The sequence below is a fragment of the Anguilla rostrata genome, chromosome 1, assembly GCF_018555375.3.
Source record: "Anguilla rostrata isolate EN2019 chromosome 1, ASM1855537v3, whole genome shotgun sequence".
Taxonomy (NCBI): domain Eukaryota; kingdom Metazoa; phylum Chordata; class Actinopteri; order Anguilliformes; family Anguillidae; genus Anguilla; species Anguilla rostrata.
The window spans coordinates 5,527,821-5,548,937 of record NC_057933.1 but is presented as its reverse complement, the minus strand read 5'-3'; the positions used below and the strand labels follow the sequence as shown (position 1 = coordinate 5,548,937).

Sequence of the window (21,117 nt, the reverse complement as noted above, 5' to 3'; positions counted from 1 at the left end):
TGCTAAAGCACCTCCTACGCAGTGCGATGGACATTCTGGAGTGCAATGCTTCTGAACATTTCAGTGTATCTGGGCACGAAGACATCCCAACAGAAACCTGACATACCCAGACTGGTAGAGGGCCTTGTTCTCTGACCTTTCAAAATTTCAGTTTAATGCGAAGGTACAAGGTTAGCGTAGTGCAGATGATAAATTGATGGAAATTTACGGCTGTAGATATGTTAAATCTGTATGTGTCCCAAGACAGTAAATGTGCCATATAAAATATGCTCAGAAATGCTCTAATAGAATTTATTTAACACTTAACATTTTCCCGTGCGTGGTCAAAGTATGTTCCAAGTTCAATGCCGTGTGCTACAGTGTAACGCGGATGGCGATCACCGGTTACGTTTGTCAACACCTCATTGATAGCAAATTTATGGGATGCTCTATCTTATTTTTTAAATAACGTAGATTATTTTTTCACCGGGTGAGTGCCGCGCCCTGCAGCTGCTGGGCATTGTGGGATGCGGAATGTGTTCCCACAGCACCTCGTGCACGCCCATGTCCGTTTCCCATTGGCAGAAGCAAAAGTTTGTGTTGCAATAACTGGTTCACAGTTATTTTGTGGTTTGATTGTCCACCCAAAGAGTAGATAATGGCTGAATTCGGTCAGTTACACTCGATGGGATCCTCCCTTGAAGGGGGGAAAAAATGTGTATATATAATGTCAAAATGCAGAGAGTGGTAAGTTAAGCACAGGCATCAGTAAACAAATATATATGCCATTTGGGAACCACAACCAAATGTAGCACATAGCTTACCTGTAGCCCTAATGGCTCAACAACATGACCTTCATTTTAACGGTTTCTGTGACATTGTCTTTCTTAGCCTTGCAGGAACTTACCATCTATGCACTTGCCTGACTGAACTGATTGTTTTCTATTTTAACATGCAGAGGAACCGAATCCTGGGTTAGATTTAAGCGGCAGTATACTGTGAAAGCTTCCTCATTTTCATGTGTTTGTGTCAGTGCTGTTACTGTGACAAAACTTTAAGTCAGACTTACCAGCCACAGATAAAATTTACCAGTGTTCGGCTGGTGGCTGGTGTTTATTACCTACCCTGATTGGTTGCTCGGTTGAAAAGTTAGGGTTAGAGCAAGGGTGTACAACCCTGGTGCTGGAGAGCCTCAAGGTCTGCTGGTTTTTGTTTTCACTGTAAAATCAGCAGCCAGTTTAGACCCAAGTGCAGTTAACTGTGTAATCAGCTGCTTTAATTGATTAATTAAGTGCAGAGTAACCACGAAAGCCAGCAGGGCCTCTGGCTCTCCAGTACCAGGGCTGCAGCTGTCTGGGATTGAATTGGGCAGCTGGGCTCTAATTCTTATGCACAGGACTGCTGAACCTTTTTGCAAAAGAGTCTAAATGAGAGTCCATTCGGCACTGTCCATTCTGAACCCGAGGGCACGTTCTGAACCTAAATCACACACCGAGCTCTGTGACTCTTTCTGGACCCTAAATCATGTTCTGAACCCTAGGACATATTCTGAACCCTAAATAACCCTCTGAACCCTAGGACACATTCTGAACCCTAGGGAACGTTTTCAACCCTGGGGCACGTTTTGAACCCTAAATCATGTTCTGAACCCTAAATAATGCTCTGAACCTAGGGAATGTTCTGAACCCGAAATCGCACTCTGAACCCTAGGACACATTCTGACCCTGGGGCATGTTCTGAACCCCGAATTGCGTTCTGAACCGTAGAACTCTTTTGTCTTGTGCCGGTCCTGGTGACAGGAAGTGGAAGATGAGCAGCATGTCCCCCGAGGTGGCCTTGAACCGCATCTCCCCCGAACTGCGCCCCCTGCTGTCCAGCGTGGTCCGCAACGGCCGCGTGGGTCTGGACTCCACAAACTGCCTGCGCATCACGGACCTCAAGACCGGGTGAGTGCCACGCCCTGAAGCTGCTGGGCATTGTGGGATGCGGAATATCTCCCCACAGCACCTCGCGCACACACCCACGTCCGTTTCCCATTGGCAGATGCAAAAGTTGGTGTTGCAATAACTGGTTCACAGTTATTTTGTGGTTTCGGTGTCCACCCAAAGAGTAGATGATGGCTGCTTTAGGTCAGTTACACTCGATGGGCATTTAAGGGGGAACTGCACTGGAGGGAACAAAATGTCGGCAAAATGCCAAGAGTGATAAATTCAGAAAATCTCTCATTTGGTTCCTTTTTTTTAAATTTATTTTTATTCATTTTTTTTGCCCAAAATTGCTTACTTTTTTGTTATTTGCATTTAAAAAGGCCTGGGGTCCAGTATGCTCCAAAATAAATAAATACATTTAGTTTTCATGAAAGATTACAGGTTATGTAAACTTTTTTTTCCTGCCGGGTCAGTGAACTGAGAACTGGGTTGTCTTTTGTAGTGACCCAGTCTGTGGCCCAAGAGGGACGCTTGAGAACGAGATGTCGCCCCTCTGTCTTAGCCTGACAGTGTACCCCCCAGATCCAAATAAACAGCTCTCCTCACTCCCCTGCTAATGGACCCTGGGCACTCGGCATTTTTTACTTGGAAGCACGAGCAGGAGATTAATTCTGTCCTGGACCTTGATTTGCACATCAAAAAATGGTAAAAAGTTTTGGTAAAAATCTTGTATCTGATTTCTGAAGTAAAATTTATTTTTATTTTTTATTTTTTGGGTTTTATCTGCTGATAATAGACAGTTTGTTAGGGAGAAGGAATAAATAAATAATTGCATGAGTGATTGCGATTTCATTCATTCAAATCGCAATTTCCATTTCAACTGCGTGCCCCCCGGAGCAATTAGGATGAGGAAATTGTTTTGGGTACTTCACCGAAATACTTTCCCTCAAAACCTAATTTTGTGTTCACTTTGGTAGTCAAAAAAAGGCTGCAGACTGACACTTAAATGGGCAGCAATCTTCTCCGCTGAGCTATGCCTCTGATTGGACGGCTAATTGAAATGAGTCAAATGCCATATATTTCCTGTGTGGTCTCTGGAACATTAGCCTGCTATAGATAGGGGCAGTAAGGTGGACGATCTGTTCCTCGGCCCAGCAGAATGTCTCTAAATGTAACCAGGAACTCGAGGAGCTGCATCGACGTGGGGGGTGCTTGACTTCACGCCGTAGGCTGTTGCTATGGTTTCTGTGTGTTATGATAACTAAGTTAGTCCTCTGTGCTCTTTGCCTGACCCCCTTCCTGAACGCACTTCCGTAAGTCGCGGTGGACCAGAGCGGCTGCCGAACGCCAAGGCGTAGCCTAATCGCGAAGGGCCCGGGCGAATCGGGCGCGAGCTCTGAGCCGCCGTCCCAGTTAGCGCTCTTGCTTCATTTGTGTGTTTTGCTTCTTGCGCAAGGCTGTGGTCCACCTGGACGGGTTCTGTCATTTATTGTGTAACTTTGCGAAAGGAAGGTGGATTTAGCTGAGGTGGGGGGTGGGGGTGGGGGGGGGGGCGGTGGGGGGGGGCAGCAGCAGCGCAGGGACTTGCGCAACGCGTGGCATGTGGCAGGTGTTAAACCGCAGAAGTGATGTCATCGCTAAGTGTGAGTGTGTGTGTGTGTGTGTGTGTGTGGCTCGGGGTCAGCCCGGAGGTCAGCGCTAATTTAGCGCTGCCTTATCTCATCGCCTGCCTCTGGACTTTCCGCGGTGGCTGCGGTTGTGATGTCACTGATGTATTCTCATTCTTCCTCCTCCTCCTCCCCCCTCTCTCTCTCTAGGTGCACCTCCTTGACCCCTGGGCCCTGCTGCGATCGCTTCAAGCTGCACATCCCATACGCGGGGGAGACTCTCAAATGTAAGGGTCTTGTCCCTGACGTGCTTTAAAATTTTTTTTAAAAAGTCCGATTGACACTGTTTACAGGCGGTTAAATGAGGGGAGGGCAGGGGAGAGGGGCAGGTCAGGTCAGGCGAGGGGGTCCTGGTGGAATTGCAGTATAACGGTTAGGGAACTTGGGTTTGGAACCTGGAGGTTGCTGGTTCGATTCCCAGGTAGGACCCTTGACGGAAATGCTTAGTCTGAATTGCTTCAGTGTATGTCCAGCAGCTTAAATGGGTTTACTCTGTGAAAATGAGACAGTCACTCTGGATAAGAGTGTCTGGTGAATGCCTGTAATGTACTGGTAAATATCCCATTGGGCCAGGAGGGGAGGGGGTATTAGTGTAGTAATTAATGCACCGGACTTGTAACCAATTTGGTAAATGTCCTGTGGGGCCTAGAATGGGGGGTGGGAGGGAGTATTAGGTATTTCACAGATATACCGGAACTTTCAGGTCCCAGGAGTAGCTTTACCAGGAACTAAAGGTTCCTTCAGCCAATGTTGTCTGCGTTTTCCACGGGGTCTAAAGTCACCCGCGAAGATTGGATCAAATTAGCCCACGACGTTGTCGGTCCATCTGTCATATGATTGTTCGTAACCCATACTACCACGGTAGCCTATCATTATTTTCTAATAACCGGACAGCCGGTGGGTTTTATTCACCTTATACAACGGCGTTGCCAACACATGACTATTAGGTAACTTTTGTATTTATTGATTTTCATATCCACTCTCAAACACACATTTATACAGCAAAAACTGCACTTTGATAACAATTTGCTGTTTTATTACTTTCTCGTCGTCAATTCCATATAGGCTAATCGCAAAATGACAAGAATAGAACGAAAACTCGGACTTGCGTGAAAATGTAAATTAGTAGTGGTACAGCCACCGTTTGCTTTCCTTCGAAGTTACTGCTAGCCGAGCAGCGAAGTGTGCCCTCCAGATGCGAACCATGCACCATAAATTAGTCCATAGTCTTCCTGGTCTTTTCGTGGAATTGAAAAATGGCAGTAAAATTACGGCAGTCTGAAAAAGCTAAAGGGAAGATTACTAGAATTAACCTGTTATTTTACCCGGATAAAAAGTGCGGAAGGTGATTTCCAGTTTGCTTGTACTGTATCACCAATGTTAATTATGCAGAACTACCGCATACCTCACATAACTGTATCAAACGTTTTGAGTCAATTACAACGGGCTAACAAAGAAAATCCGGAAGAAAATATTCAGCAACCGAATTAATCCGTTTGAATGTTTTGGTAGCCTACGTAATATGCTGTCCCAGAACGAATGCTTAGCATTTTATAAAACGAATACTAAAGCAAGAAAAACAGAAGAGCACACGTTATAATTCCAAGACGTTGACAGGCTATAACAAAAGTAGGCTACTGCGCCGCATAACATACAAGTTTGATTTGAAGTTATTATGAAAATAAATTGGTTTGCCGCTGCTTAATTTTCAAACATGGGCGGTAATGGCGGAAAAATAAGTACAACACAATACTACGTGTACTCGATCCAATGCAGAAATGTTCAGTCGTGCAAGTCCACCTAAAGGTTGTACTTCGTGAAAGTACTCACTCGGACTAAGGAGTGTTGGGAAGGTAAACGTAAACCCATGGCAGAATATTAGACCCTAGTTCATGCGGACTTGAACGCACTGAGTTCTAAAGGTTCCTAGTCGGGGCTAGATCTGGGTGGAACGCGGTTTAGTGTAATAATTATTGCACTAGACTTGATGGACTGGGTATGCTTTAGTGGATGGCCTGTTCTGTTGTAGGTTATGGTTTACATCATGCCAGAATACAGATGTTTTTTGTGGAATGACATTTTGGACATTTGCTTGGCGACATTTCTCGATGCAGTTTTGACGAGGGTCAAACCACGTGTCATTTCGGGCTCCTTGTTCCTGGAAGCCAGTTCCGGGATTCCGTTTTCGGTCTGTTTTCCACAGAACGGTGACGGCCTCCCAGAAACTAATCCTGGGCCTTCTCGATCGCGCAGCGTTTCGGAAAAGCCACAGGATACGCGCGGCTGTGGTCGCCCCTCGGCTGAAAGATCGGGTTCTTCCTGTAGGCTGGAAAAACGAAGCGCGGCTGGCTTCGCTAATGCCCGTTATTTCAGGGCCGTTAAAGTCGTCTGCCGTGCCGTGGAAGCAGTTCTGCACGTGCTCAGTTGCCGCCAGGCCTGCAAACATTTTCAGCACGGTTCTCTTTTTTTAATGCCAAGCTAACGTAAACAGCACATTTAAGATGGACTCTCCATAAACAAGCCCCTTACTTTTGAAAGCTGGGTGGTGAGTCTGTGCCTATGGAAGCTCTCAGGAATGCAGTCCTCCACCACAAGGCCGTTTAGATGTTTCTGGGGGCAAATATGGTTTTGGGCAATCAAAGCCAAGGCTGGGATGCTTTTAAATGGCTTTTCCTGTAATTGCTGTGAGTCATGAAAGAGATTCGGGCAACAGTCACGCTTGGAGGTAGACACACACACACACAGACACATGTGCATGCACACAAACGCACACATAAACACTCATAAAAACGCACACATTCACACGCACGCATGCACACGCATACACCCCCATGCAAACACACAAACGTGTGCATGCACACACACACACACACACACACACACACAGTGGATGCCTACTTAATTATTGCTTGTATTGTTTGCATACACTGCTTTGTTGCTGCTTTTGGTTGTGTTGATCAGATCAACCTACAGGGTCCAAGTTAAACTACGCAGTCGCTCCCTGCACTTGGAACTGTAATTCCCTCTAGGGTTTTCAACACACTTGTTCCTGGTTTTGGTTATACTCTCTTTTGTACGTCGCTCTGGATAAGAGCGTCTGCCAAATGCCTGTAATGTAATGTAATTTAATGTAATTTAATGTAGCCTAATGATGCTGGTGTTTGTGCTCTCTGTAATAAACATCAGGAAATCCCGTCAGGCTGATTAGCCTAATGCCAGTTGGCTGAATGAGTCAGCCATGTTACCATAACTCTATAACTCTTACCTGACTTTACACCAGTCCCATTGACTCAGATTCCTGTTGATTCATGTTGATTTTTTTGGTGTTGAAAAACATTTTTCAGATGGCAGATTCTCGAGTGTGATGCAGCTGTTTTTGCGGAGATGGGATCTCGATGTGCGCTCATCCTCGCCCTTCCTCCCTCGGGGAACACTCTCAGACATGTCACGGGCAGACTGTTGAAGATTTAGGAACTGGGTGGGGGGGGGGGGCAGGGGATCGGGGTAGAGATTGAGGGTTAGCTCTGGTCGGGGACACGTCAAGCCTCCTGCATTTCACAGAGTAGAGTAGAGTGGGGTGCTAGCACAGGGGTGCTCGTTAGCACCCCTGTGCTAACGGTCGTTAGCACAGGGGTGCTAACGACCCGCCCAAAACCTGTTTTCATTCGCCGGCGGTCTTGCCAGGGCCAATCGCTCACAGTGCTGCTGGGAGGTGTAGTTTATTGGGCCCGCTGGAGTGCCCGACCACGTGCCCCTTTTCCATCTTAGCGGACGCCACCCTGGCACGAACTCTACCTGCAAATGGCTGAGTCATCCAACTGTCGGCATGGAAACGGTGGGGTTTGGTGAGGGGTGGTGGGGGGGGGGGGGGTTGCGGAGAATAACTTGATTACCCCCCCCCCACCTCCCCTCTGTATTGTTCCCATTTTAACCTTCGTATCAGATTACTGTGTGCCTTCCTGCATGTTGGGTGGGTGGGTGGGTGGGTGGGTGTTTGAGGAGGCAGATCAGCTCTTTGGGGATGCGTACTGCATTAGGCCTAAGGCCTGGAATGTAAAACATTCTCCTGTGTCATACCTCTTTGTGTGAAAAAGTACTGCCTTGTTTTCCGTTTTCTCTCCCCACCCACCCCCCCCCCACCCTGTGTTCTCTAAAAAGGACAAAACTGGTTGAGGTTGCTGATAAAAATAGGCTTGTGTTGTAGCTAACATCTGAACAGCGGGGGCTCTTGAATTAATGTCCATCCCTCGACATCGACCCAGCTGCCCGATGTCCCGCCCCTCTGATGACATCACCGCTCAGTGTGGGCTGATGGGAGGCTGAATGGTGTCAGCCTCGTCTTTAATGGAGGCAACGGAAGATCTTTGTTCTTTTCCACCAGCCCTGTTCACTCTTTTTTTATTCTGCATCTCTGGAAGATGAGTCTTAAAGTGACTTCATTTTCTGAGGTTTTTAAAAAAAAAATTTGATAGCCTCCTTTGATTTAGACCTGGCAGAAAATATTTTAATTTTTTTGATGTAACACACAAAAATGTCTTGGATGACAAAAAAACACGTTGAAATGAAAATATTTTCAGAAATATTATACATCAGCTCCAGACCTGTTTTTTTTTAAATAATATATGCATGCACGCAAGCATGATAATAATAGAGGCAAATAATGCAAATTCTTCTTGCATGACATTTACATGTGAGCACTTAGCTGACATTGTTATCCAGGGTGACATTTTACACACAGTCCATTTATACACCTGGATATTTACTAAACCAATTAAGTGCCTTGCTCAATGGCAGGTGCCCCTCTTGGAATTTTAACCTGTAACCTCTCGGTTAGAAGTTCAGTTCTCTAACCATTGTACTACACTGCCACCCCGTTCTGTTGCCCCCCCACCCATTCTGCTTGCCGCTTGTTATACTTGTCCTAAACCTACTAGCAACCAAAAATACTAAATATTCCCATTGATATGCCCATTCCCCAAGATATTACACACTCAGAAAAATAAGGGTTCTTTGGCTTGTCTTCATAGGTGAACCCTGTTATGTGGTAGGTGTGAAAAGTGGGAAAGCTTCCAGATTGAACTTTTTTGCCTGACAAAGAGCCCTTGACCTAGATAAGGATCCCCTATGGAGTCACGGAGCCTTTTGGAGAACCTTTGTTTTCCTGAGAATGTGCAGTCTTGCCTCTTCCTTGTTGACGCCTTATCGCATCTATAGTTCTTCTGGCAGGTTGTTTCAGCGCAGTCAACATGGTGCACTGTAGACTGCATGGACAAGACTGGCGGTAAAGTCATTGTGAAACCAGAAGCGCGAACACAATCGCTGACGCAATCTCTAAAACCCTAGATAAATGTTTTGTTTTCGCGAAAACAGTTTGGAGCGAGGTCATAACAGTCGGCCATTCGCTGCCTTTGTGCTGTCATCCGTAAGACTTCTGCTGCTTACTCACTCTTGCTAGACCAAAAGATAACATTTTGTCTTAAAGTGGGTACGAAAATAGCCTGTTATTCCTGCCAGCGCTAAACAAAAAAAGTATCCGCTGGAATGCCGTGTTTTTTTCTGAAGGTGCGTGATGACATTCCAGTTAGCGAGCGAGCGAGCTAGCAAGCTCGCTAGCCATGCTAGCTCAGTCGCTCACTCTTGCCAGCTAGAACTGCACGTTCACTATCAGGATAAGTGGAGGGGGGGTGGCAAGTAAAGAAAGATTATCCATGTGTCCTTGTATTTTAAAATGACAGTGTTATACTGAGAAGTAAGGAATGGGGGGGGTGTTGGGGGTTGGGGGGCGGGGGGAGCGGTGGAATGTGATGGTTATTGGCGCAGGTTTTTAGCGTGTTGCTAGGTGTGAGCTGCAGCCAACTTGGCCACGTCGTGTGATAATGGGTAGAGGAACCTTACTACGCAGACGTCTCTCTTCTTCGAGGTCGTGGGGCAGGAGGGTGTTTTTTCCTGACAGACTGGTGGGGTGGCAGTGCCAGCTGATGTGCAGCTGAAGCCTTTGTACTCTCCTACCGAGCGGGGCAAGCCCATCTGCTGTTTCTTATTTCTGTCGAACGCTCGAGCTGCAAAAAAACTCTGATCGATGGAAAAAAAAACATTTCTGCTCGCAAAAACCAAAATAGCATTGAAGAGTACTGAGCATGGCCCCGCTTCGATAGAAGATTAGTTTATTACCGCTCAAGTTTTTCCTGAAATCATAATCAAAAAAATTCTCAAGTGGTGCTAATGACCCGATCAATAAGTAAAGCGTAATAAAGAGTGGAAAAACATACTCAGAAATGGTTGTTCACAGAATCGGCCATTTTCATTAAGGCCTTTCACAATGGGACAGGCACAGTGTTTTTGATACATTAGTTTGATTTGATGGGTTGGGGTCACGACTACATATTCAGTGTGGATGTGAAGAAATATAGTGACCATGCAATGAGTATTTTATTTGAGGAAATGTGTTTAGAAAGGTGCCCTGCAGTAGATTGGGCAAGGTGTGTTCCTGCCTCTCACCCAGTGCATTCTGGGATAGGGCCCCAGCATCTCCCATGACCCTGGCCAGGTATTAGCAGGTATAGATGGATGGATGGATGAATGGATGGTTAGAAAGGCTTGCATCTCATGGTAGTCAATACCCACAGTGTAATGCAGGTATTGGCCTACAGGTAGTCATAATGCAGCATGGTCACCTTACACCCTGCATATCACTATTACATAACTGTCCCACCTCATCCTGTATCAATATGTTACATACATCTTATACCTGCAACTCTCTGCAGTGGCTGTAATACACATTTAACTATACCGTATCAACATTGTAATAAGCGTGGAATTGCTGCTGAGGTAACATTGTTGTCAGACCTGGGTCAAGTGCATGTTTGTTTTGAATTCAAATACCTTTCTGCACTTTACTGATCTTGTCTGGTGTATTGGAACCAATGAAATACTCTCGAAAAGTGCGAAACACCGCCGCCTTGTCATATTGGCAGGCTCAATTACACCAGGCAAGATCAATAGAGCACAGAAAAGTATTTGAATCCAAAACAAATATGTGTTTGACCCAGGTCTGATTGCTGCACGTTTTCTGTTAAGCTGCCTGTGTCGTAAAGGCGTGTAACAGATTTAATTCTGGGTTTAGGTTACGGGTTGGAGCAATGGCAGTTCTAAATACCCAGGGGGGGGGAAAAAGCATAATAATTACAGTCATCACTGTGTAGATGTGTCATTGCTAATAATTAGCCACGTAATCTAAGCTGGGTCCAGATCTGATGTTTAAAAAAAAAAATCACCCGTAATGATTCATGGGGAATATGCTTATTATAAGCGCTGTCAGCAGTTTATAAATGTTTACGGCTGACTAGGGAATAGAAATGTCACCTCGTCCTCATTAACTGTGTTTCATTAGTCGTTTCCTTGTAAGGCTAGTTCCTCTGCTATTTCCGATCGAGCGTCTAGATGTTCTGTGTTAAAGGACTTTTCTATGCAAATGTGCAGCTCAGCGTTAATTAACGTTCTCTGTTAATGAGCAATTAATGTGCAGTTTCATGTTAATGTGGAGTTTTTTGTTAATGTGCAAGTCAGTGTTCATTTCCAGTTCTGTGGGAAAGTGCTGTTCAGTGAAGTTCCCTCTGAACTCCTAAAGCATTAGTCGATTGATTGCTTGATTGATTGATTGATTGATTGATTGATTGATTGATTGACTGACTGACATATGGCTCCTCCCCCTTCCCTGTCCTAGGGGACATCATCTTTAACGCTCGCGATCCCGAGCTGCCCCCGGACTTCATCTTCGGGGAAGATGCGGAGTTTCTTCCGGAACCTTCCGAGCTCCCGGTGAGTCTCCCCCCTGTCCGTCTGTCCGACCGCCCACCCGCCCGTCCGTCCGTCCGTCCCGCTCCTGCACCCTCCTCTGTCCCACCCGAACGTCATCTGTTTGTGGGTCGGACTGGGGGGTCAGCCCGTTCGGTGCTCGTACCTCACGATCAGGACGGCTTTGCATCGAAGCTCACACCCGGGGGGGAAAAAAATGGGGGGGTGGCGGAGTTGTGGAATGCAGGGGTGGGACTTCCGCTCACTCCCCTCGCGGCGATGTGGGGGGGGGGTTGTTTGGTGCCCCCTCTTCTGTTTGCGCTCCCGGGAGTTTTAGCTGTCAGCAAACACTTAGCGCGCCACAGCTGAGGCCTGAGAATGCAGGCCGTGTTTGGAAGGGGGTACAGCAGGCTGTGGGGCGTGGTCAGATGGGGAAGGGGGGGGGGGGGGGTCGGTAATCCCGGGACCTACAGCCGAATCGACGGCAGGGACTTTCGTTTTCCCGACTCGGGCTGCTGGGAGCTCTGGGGCGGTCCTCCGTGGTTTTGGGCTGCGCTCTTCTCCTGGGACTCACTGAGAGCTCAGATCCGGTTCTAATGGACTCCAGGGGCTCTGCTTTGATGGGCCGAACCGGTGGGGCGCTGAGGGGGGGGGCGTCTTATATTGAATAATTGGCGTGACGCTTGTTTGGATGAACAGATTTGTTGCGATGTCTAAGCGAGGGCAGTACGCGTTTTGTGGCGGTTTGGAAGGCCGCCACCGCAGCTGTCGCATGATTCCGGCGCGCGCGTGCGAAACCCCGGCTCGGAACGCGGCGGCAAGACCATAGACGTTTTTGAGTGGGCGGAGCCAGGTGGCAGAGCATCCTGGGCTTCCTCCTCTGCGGCTTGCCGTCGCCCCTTTGATTCTCCCACGTCGAGGCCGAGGACCTCGCCTTCCTTCGGTGACTCCACGGTTACCAGCCGCGCGGTGACTCCACGTTCGCCGACCGCGCAAAAAAGTTTCGACCGCCAATCGCCGCGGCATCTGCCAGCTCGCCCCGGGTGTGGGAGTTACGCATTCGCTCGCTCGCTCACTCTTCCTTTCCCCACATTAAACGCTTTTTATTGGGGGGAGTGAGTCAAAGCCGCGCTCCGCTCGACGTGCGATTGGCTGGCGCTCGCGCCTCCGTTTCCTCGGTAACGAGCGGCTGTGTCGCCGTGTCGCGGCGGTGTCGTCGTCGTCGCTCCCTCCACGTGCGTGTGTCCCGGGCGCGCCGCTGCTGGTCCGCCTCTTTAAGTTTCTGAACTTCCAGATAACAAACAAAACCCAAAAAAAAAACAACAAAGCCGGGAATTGGCAGGAAAGACGCATAACTAATTAGCTCTGCTGTTATTTACTCCAGAAGAGGCGCTAAATCGATGGACCTCTGAGCCGTTCTGACTTTCCTTTAACTGAAGCGGTGAAGTGTGCTTTCCGGCCTCATTATGCAGCGAGTGAGTCAGAAGCCGTATCTGACCGAGGGGCCTCCGGTGCTGCTGTGACGAACACGCGTTGGTGAATTATATAAGCGATATTTTTAATCTCTCTGCTTGCGTTTCCTCCTCCTGGAGGAAACTGTAGGCTGTAGCACCGATCACAAGGAAAGATAAACAATTCCGCAACAGCAGAAGATTTCCACATGCATTGTCGGAACTGCGCTCAGAAAGGGCTCTTAAGAGTGTTCCAGAAAACAGAGGCGGAAGATTTCTCGGCTATGTCGTGAGGTCAGATCTGATCTGGTGAGATAAGGGAGAGAACATTGGGCTGTGGGTAACGGGATGGGACAGTCTGGCGGTAGAGCGGACATCGTTCAAATTTGGGCGTTTAACCCGTTTCCTCCTCACCCTCCCCCCAAAAAAATGAGTGCGAGCAAACGCGGAACTGGTTAAATGTTAGACGGCATCACACACACACCTTCTCTGGGCCAGGTTTGGGTTTCCAAGTCATTTTGCGTATGTGGTTTTACCAGCTAATTACAAATGTGGTTCAAAGTAATGCTCATTGTGACTCTGTTAATTGAAACTGGACTGCATGGAAGAGGAGTTTTCAAATCTCAAAAATCTCTCTTGCTCTGCCTTTCGATCTCTATCTCCCGCTCCCCCCCCTCTCTCTCTCTTTCTCTCTCCCCCACCATCTCTTCCCCTAGTCCCTCAGCAGTTGGCAGCAGTGTGATTGTGTGGCGAAGCTTTGCGTGGGTAGAGGGTGATGCTTAACAGGCTGGAGGCCTGGCCCATTTCATGCTTTAAACGCAGTGATAAGCAGTGATATGGGGCTATAAAACACTCATTTGAAGCAAAGCATTTGGCCTGGCCTGTGGAATCCACCCTGATTCAGCTCTACTGTCCATCCTGATTTTCATTCCGGATGAGCTCAGAATTAATGAGGTTTGATTTATAGGTTGGACCTTTACACCAGCTGAATTGTCGATTATTGTAGTTTTGTGGCCAGTAACCAATTCATACCCAAGTGAGGTAAATTTCAGTCAACTACTTTAATTTATCAGTTAAGTGCTGATTAACAAAAAATGCTAGCAGACCTTGTGGCCACACACACAAAAGGTAGAAGTTAACTTTTATGGGGCCTAGAAAGAATGATTGACAGCTCCAAAAAATTAACTTTTTAATTTTTTTAACTTCATCTGGAATTGAGTTCTAATGTGTAAAATGTGTATGTCGGTAGGTTCCAAATTCATAGAAAGAAGCTGATGAAGACACCTCTATTTTTTTATTGGTAGCACATACAGATCTCTAGCAACACATTTCTTTCACAATGGACTTGCACCAGATGACTGCCAGCAGGCTGCCAAACCCAGGATCTGCTGCCTTTAGTTCAACCAAACCTGACTGGCTGAGATGGACAGGAGGTGGATAACGCTGGGTTAGATCAGGGTTAGTGAGAGTCTGTGAAATACTGCACGATTCGGTAAATACAGGCGCATAGGCACACACACACATACACACACACACACACACACAAACAAACAAACAAGTGAAAACCCTCACACGTACATGCACAAACACACACGCATAAAGAAGCGCATATGCACACTCACACACACACACACACACACTCACACAGACAGACAGACAGACAGGGGATGGAGGGAAATGTTGCATCAGTGTGGAAAAATCCCTCCAAAACATCGCGGAGGACAGCGGCAGCGGCGGCGGCAGACGGGACGGTCAGCCGCTTGGAACGGGGCGCTCGTGTTATTGTTATTTTTAACGGTAATAAGCCGCTGCTAAAATTGGTACTCGGAGGCTATTTTTGAGGCGTCTGAAAGCAGAAAAAAATTCCCCCGGTTGTGTCAGAGTCGGCAGCCGCTCGCCCCTCGTGTGTCATAAATCCAGCTGAAAACAAGGGGGAGGCGCGCCCACCTCCTACCCCCCCCACCACGCCTACCCCGCCGTCGGCCCGGCGCAGGCAAGCCGGCCTGTTTTCGCCTTTCTGCTGGTGCTGTCGTAATTCTGGCCTTTTTCTCCCCCCATGCTTTTACAGCTGGTCTGTAGACCTTTTTTCGGCTTGTTAACTTCTTTTTTTTTGTTCTTTATCTCTTCCTCAATCTGCAGACCCTCCCCTCCCCTCCCCCCCCCCCCCCTTATCCCAAGTGTTTCTGTCCCCCCTCCTGATACCGCAGCGACAGCCCTTATCCATGGAAAACCGAGCTTAATCATGCCATCTCTTCGCTTGAGTCATTATGAGTCGAGTTATTTATCTCTTAAAGACTAAAGGAGCTCGCAGGATCGGGGGGGGGGGGGAGGAGGGGGGGTCGACAGATCTTAGCGCCTTTTTTTGTGAGCGGACACTCTTCCTGCGTGGCGAAACGCGAGAGAATCGGTCAGCAGCGTGTTCTAACCGTGAGTAACGCGCTGTTGAAACGTGCAGGCTCGCCTGACGTCTCAGTTCGTGGGTAGGGGTGGGGGGCGGGGGGGGGGGTGGGGGGTGGGCGGGGTAAAGGCATCCCAAACTCGTCTGGTTAACCGGAGCGGGTCCGGGGAGGCTTTGATCTCCCCCAGCGAGCGCCTGGGCCGTCGCTCCATTTGAGCGCTGAAGATTTCAGACAGAGATCTGTGTGTCAGACCCGCTTCAGAGGCCTGCAGCTGTGCTAACTGAGCCAAATGTGCATGTACACTCATGCACACACACACACACACACACACACACACACACACACACACACACACCACCCCCACACACACACACACACACACACACACTGCACACACACACACACACACACACACACACACACACACACACACACACACACACTCATGCACACACACACACACACACACACACACACACACACACACACACACACACACACACACACACACACACACACACACGCTCTCACATGCAACACATCATGCAACACTTCCCACACACACACACACACCACACTACACTCATGACCATTCATAACAGGCGTAACTATTCCGCTCGCCCCAGTCGTACAGATGCGGGCGTTTTCCTGACCCCGAAACACACACCGGCCAATGAACACCTGCCCTCTAAGTGCGGCTCCTCGTGCTGATACCGTCTTCGGAGCGGGACTGTGCCAGTTTTTCCGGGCTCAATTTGGCCCCCCCCCCCCCCACGCCCTCCCCCTCGGGGGTCTGAAATTCCCCTCTCTCTGCCACCAAGAATTCCTGATGCATCAGCACAAAAACGCTGTCTTGTTTACAGTCTGGGGAGGCTATTATTAGATCCAGACGTTTTGTTTCTCTTTCCCTTTTCCGAACCTTTCTAGCAGAGCGTTTCGAGTGCCGCAGCCCCTGCCAGTCCTGGCCCGGCGTTTTTTTCACACACGCAACCCCGCGCAGCGTGAGTTTCACCGCCTTCCTCTGGGGTCTGACGAACCTGATGACCCCGGGACCTGACGAGCAAAGCAAAGAAAAGTACAAAAAGCAAATTAATAAAAAATAAAAAAAAGATTTCTTTCTTTCTTTTGTCTGCTAGGGAGGAAACCGCTACTCGTAAAAATACTTTTGGTTAATTGCAGGGAAACCGTGACCTGACGTTAATGAGGTCACTTCCTGTTTCGCGTAGGCTGTGCGATAGGTCACCATTCGTTCCGTATTTGTCCTGCCGCATTCTTGTCTTAATGGCAGGTTGGGGTCATTCCCTGAGAAGAATCAGTGTTGCATTGTTATGGGTTAATGTGTAACTGCCTTAATGCGTCAGGAGCTGCCTCTTAGAACACTGTGTTTCAGTGTGTGTGCGGTACAGCTGTGTTTCAGTGCGTGTGCTGTACAGCTGTGTTTTAGTATGTGAGGTAGAGCTGTGTTTCAGTGTGTGCCCGTACAGCTGTGTTTCAGTGTGTGTGTGGTACAGCTGTGTTTCAGTGTGTGTGGTACAGCTGTGTTTTAGTGTGTGAGGTAGAGCTGTGTTTCAGTGTGTGCCCGTACAGCTGTGTTTCAGTGTGTGTGTGGTACAGCTGTGTTTCTGTGTGTGTGGTACAGCTGTGTTTTAGTGTGTGTGGTACAGCTGTGTTTCTGTGTGTGTGGTACAGCTGTGTTTTAGCGTGTGAGGTACAGCTGTGTTTCAGTGTGTGTGGTACAGCAGTGTTTTAGTGTGTGAGGTAGAGCTGTGTTTCAGTGTGTGCCCGTACAGCTGTGTTTCAGTGTGTGTGTGGTACAGCTGTTTCGGTGTGTGTGGTACAGCTGTGTTTTAGTGTGTGAGGTACAGCTGTGTTTCTGTGTGTGTGGTACAGCTGTGTTTTAGTGTGTGTGTGGTAGAGCTGTTTCGGTGTGTGTGGTACAGCTGTTTCGGTGTGTGTGGTACAGCTGTGTTTCTGTGTGTGTGGCACAGCTGTGTTTTAGCGTGTGAGGTACAGCACACTCTGGGTCAAACTGTCACTACATCATTTCTGCTGTTATGACATGCTGTACCTCCCAAACTTTGCCTGTGTAAACACTGTACCTCTCAAACTCTGTGTACATGCTGTACCGCCAAAACTCTGCCTTACTGATATGTGGTGCTAGCTTTCGGTGAAAAAAGAAAACAACTTAAAACCGGGAGAACCTGACTCAGATGTTTACCAGGGAGAAGTATTGCATAGCACTCAAGCAATTTGCCAGACGACGATGACAATTTAGTAATGGTGTTCTTACAATAGACAAAGCCATGTCAAGCAAGGACAGTGACACTGCTTATTCCATTCCTAAAATAACTGTTCAATTTTCCCTCAGAAAATCGCACAATGATGCTCCAATGTCTTCTGTGTGCAATGTTTTTTATTTGCGCAAGAATTGCTGAGAGAGCAGATTCAGTGAAGCAGGCTATTAAAGAAATTGTGCCAGAAACAAAAGGTTTTTTTTTGCGTAAGTACGTCATAACCTTTTGCGTAGTCTTGGGGGATAATTTGTAAATCTGACTAGGTCCTAACCCGACAAATTGGAGGAACATCTTAGACAGAAAATAGACTCTGGCTCCTGTCCACACCCGAACTATTCTGGAACATTTACGGGTTCAGGTGCAGGTGTGAAAGCAGCTTAGGTCTAAGGGGGGGTGAGGGGGGGCAGTGTGCTTTTAAAATTTTTTTAATTTTTTATTACAAATATTTACTTTTAAAAAAAAACTTTCTCAGTACCTTGTGGTCCATTTTTCACACAGACTGGTGGGAGCAGGTGACTGATTAAAGGATGTTATTTACCGCTGTTGCTCTTTGAAGCGGTTGGAGAAATCTGTGGGCTTAAAAACACCAGACAACAGGAGAGGTGCTCGCTCCGGTGTTTAACTTATTGTATTTCTAATACTTTATATATAAATATGTTTAATATCTTAACAGTACGGACATTTTACATTTTTCAGCTTACAGTTGAGCTTATTCTGAGCCACTTACACCTCTGACATACTTTACATGCAGTCCACTGGTCCTGTTGGATATTTACTAGAGCAGCTCAGGTTCATGGTTCAGGTTCACCTTGCTTAACCCTTTGAAGGGTAGATTTTATTTTTTCCCCCCCAGGTGTTCTAGAACTCCACCGCTTTCAGTCACCAGCAGTGATTGTGACATCAGCGTTAGAACGTTCAGTTAAGTACATTATAATCACGTGTTTGTGACCTCACATTAAAAGCGTAAGGTCACAATGACACTGCCCCATGTGGGAGTGGGCTGTTCAATTTTGGGAAATACAGGCCTAGTTTCCAAACAATTATGTTACAATTGTGCTGCCTCGGAATTCTATATAGTGAATTCCATCCCATGATAATGCTTCATTCCCATATGCGACACAGCATCTGCTCTGGTTAATTGCGCCGAATGTCTTTCAGGGAATTATCTCTTTTTTTTTTTTTTACCCATGATGCAGCTGGCTCTGGGTTAATGGCGGCGGTGTCAGGGGCTGAGTGGGCTGCGGGGAAAGCAGAAGTGCGCCCGCAGGAGCGAGCGCGTGCGTGGGCGGGTCGCGAGTCGTCCCTGACAGCCGCCGCGCGTCGCCGCGGCGACCAGCGGGGAAGAGCGCCACCGCTCCCCCGGCCCGGGCAGGGGAACGCCGCGCGGGCTGCTCGCGCCGTTGCCATGGTTTCAGCCCTGGAGTTTGTCCTTGTTTATTTTATTTTTATTTTTTTATTATTATTTTTTTTTTTTTTACTGTGTTCAGTTCTCTGTTTTTTTTGTTTGTTTTTTTATGTTGTGAAGGATGTTCACAAAGAGGGCCCCCCCCCCACCCACCCACTACCCAACAGCAGGCCGCGTAACAATAGAAGCCCTATAGGAAGCGGTGCTGCCTTCGCCGTGCGCTGCTCCGTTGTGTACAGTAAGGGTCAGGGCTCTCCAGCTCCGGATCTCCGCACCGCAGCATCGTTAGATAACTCAGCGCGCCGCTCTCTCTGAAAATACACCCGGGCTACGCAGTATGCAAATGTGATATTTCGTGCTGTTCTGTCGGGATCGAATGGCCTTTCGCGTAAAAAATACTTACCAGGGTATAGAAGATACGACTGTAATATTGCATGGTTCTGTGATGGGCAAGGCAAGGTTTAACTTTCTCTTGTGAATTATTTTTCTCTTATGAATTTAACATTTGATAAGCTATAAAATGTGTTAGCTAAATGGTTATAAATAAAGATGTTATGTAGCCTAGATATTTATGAAAATTCTTCTTATAGGGTTTAGCCTATGTCATCCTGTTTCACTTGACAGTTTGATATAAGCAGCCTATTGAACCAGTCAGTTTATTAAATTAATAAATTAATTTACTTGGCCTAAACAAGGGACTGTAATATAATTGCATAATATTTAAATAAATATACACTGCTGTTAAAATATATTCTGTGTATTCCGGTTCCAATAAGGGACCTTTTGAACATCTGGACAGTTAATTTATTTGTTTGAGTGGGTTTGTTCCACAGCAGCATCCTCTCCGAGATTAAAAGCAGCAAACGTCTGGGTATAGGCTCAGTTTCTTTCTGCCTAGACTACACAGCTGGGCCCAATGATGGACTCTATGCAGTTTGTAAGATACCTCACCTCAGGATTTACTTGTCCTTTTACTTATGCTTGTGTGTGTGTATGTGTATGTGGATGTGTGTGTGTGTGTGTGTGTGTGTGTGTGGATGTGTGGATGTGGGTGTGTGTGTGTGTGGGTGTGTGTATCTGTATGTTTGTGTGTGTATGTGTGTGCGTGTGTGTGTGTATGTGGATGTGTGGGTGTGTGTGTGTGTGTGTGTGTGTGTGCGCCTGTGTGTGTGGCTGTGTGTGTGTGTGTGTGTGTGGATGTGTGGGTGTGTGTGTGTGTGTGTGTGTGTGTGTGTGTGCGCCTGTGTGTGTGGTGTGTGTGTGTGTGTGTGTGTTTGTGTGTTCAGGGCAGCTGGGCGGGTTATTTCCCAGCATTCCTCTGGGGCAGTGTAATTACAGAGTGCCAGGCCCAGGTCTGTTCTTTTATGTGCACTTGGGGCAGAGCAAGAGCATAACACCAGAGCCTGCTGCACACACGGACAATGTCCTTGTGTGTGTGTGTGTGTGTGTGTGTGTGTGTGTGTGTGTGTGTGTGTGTCTGTGTGTGTGTGTGGTGTGTGTGTGTGTGTGTGTGTGTGTGTGTGTGTGTGTTGTGTTGTGTGTGTGTGTGTGTGTGTGTGTGTTGTGTGTGTGTTGTAGGTGTGTGTGTGTGTGTGTGTGTATGTGTATGTCTGTGTGTGTGTGTGTTGGTGTGTGTGTGTGTGCGTGTGCATGCCTGTGCGTATGTGTGTATTGATATGTGTGTATGGATGTTTGTGCATGTGCCAGGGGGATTTTAGTTTAAAGTTTATTATTTATTTTATTTCTATTCTATTTGCATTTTTGCTTTCTTTCTAGTTTAGTTTTATGAGTTCTAGTTTTAGTTTCCCTTTCTTGACAACCGTTTTTACTTAGTTTTGTTATTATTATTAGATTTAGCTTTGATTTTAGTTTCATTTTGAAAATCTCTGCCCTGGTCTGCACCACCCCTCCCATGAAGCAACAGTGCTTGTGTTCTTCTTTGCCCATGCAAACCCAGGGCAGGGAATACAAGTCCTGTACACATTTAACTCTAATGGATTTTTACTGACGCCAGTTTTAAAGACAATTTTAAATTTAATTTTAGTTTTTCCCACGAAGGCTTAGTCATAGTTTATATTTTCGCGAAACAAATTTTTCATTAATTTTGCTCATTTTAGTTTCAGATTTCATTAACAATAATGACCTTGGTGTGTGCTTGTTTTTGTGTAAGCGTGTGTGCTTGCGTGTGTATGCACGCATG

General features: G+C 47.2%; 1 protein-coding gene across 1 annotated transcript in view; it reads left to right on the top strand.

Annotated features, from left to right (window-relative positions):
* Positions 1-1,778: 1,778 nt before the first annotated feature.
* Positions 1,779-21,117, top strand: part of babam2 (BRISC and BRCA1 A complex member 2) — a 95,416-nt gene continuing 76,077 nt past the window's right edge. The window contains 3 exon segments of the mRNA XM_064303401.1: positions 1,779-1,925; positions 3,725-3,801; positions 11,298-11,392. Of these exon segments, the coding sequence (XP_064159471.1) occupies positions 1,789-1,925; positions 3,725-3,801; positions 11,298-11,392 (309 nt within the window). The 5' untranslated portion in view covers positions 1,779-1,788.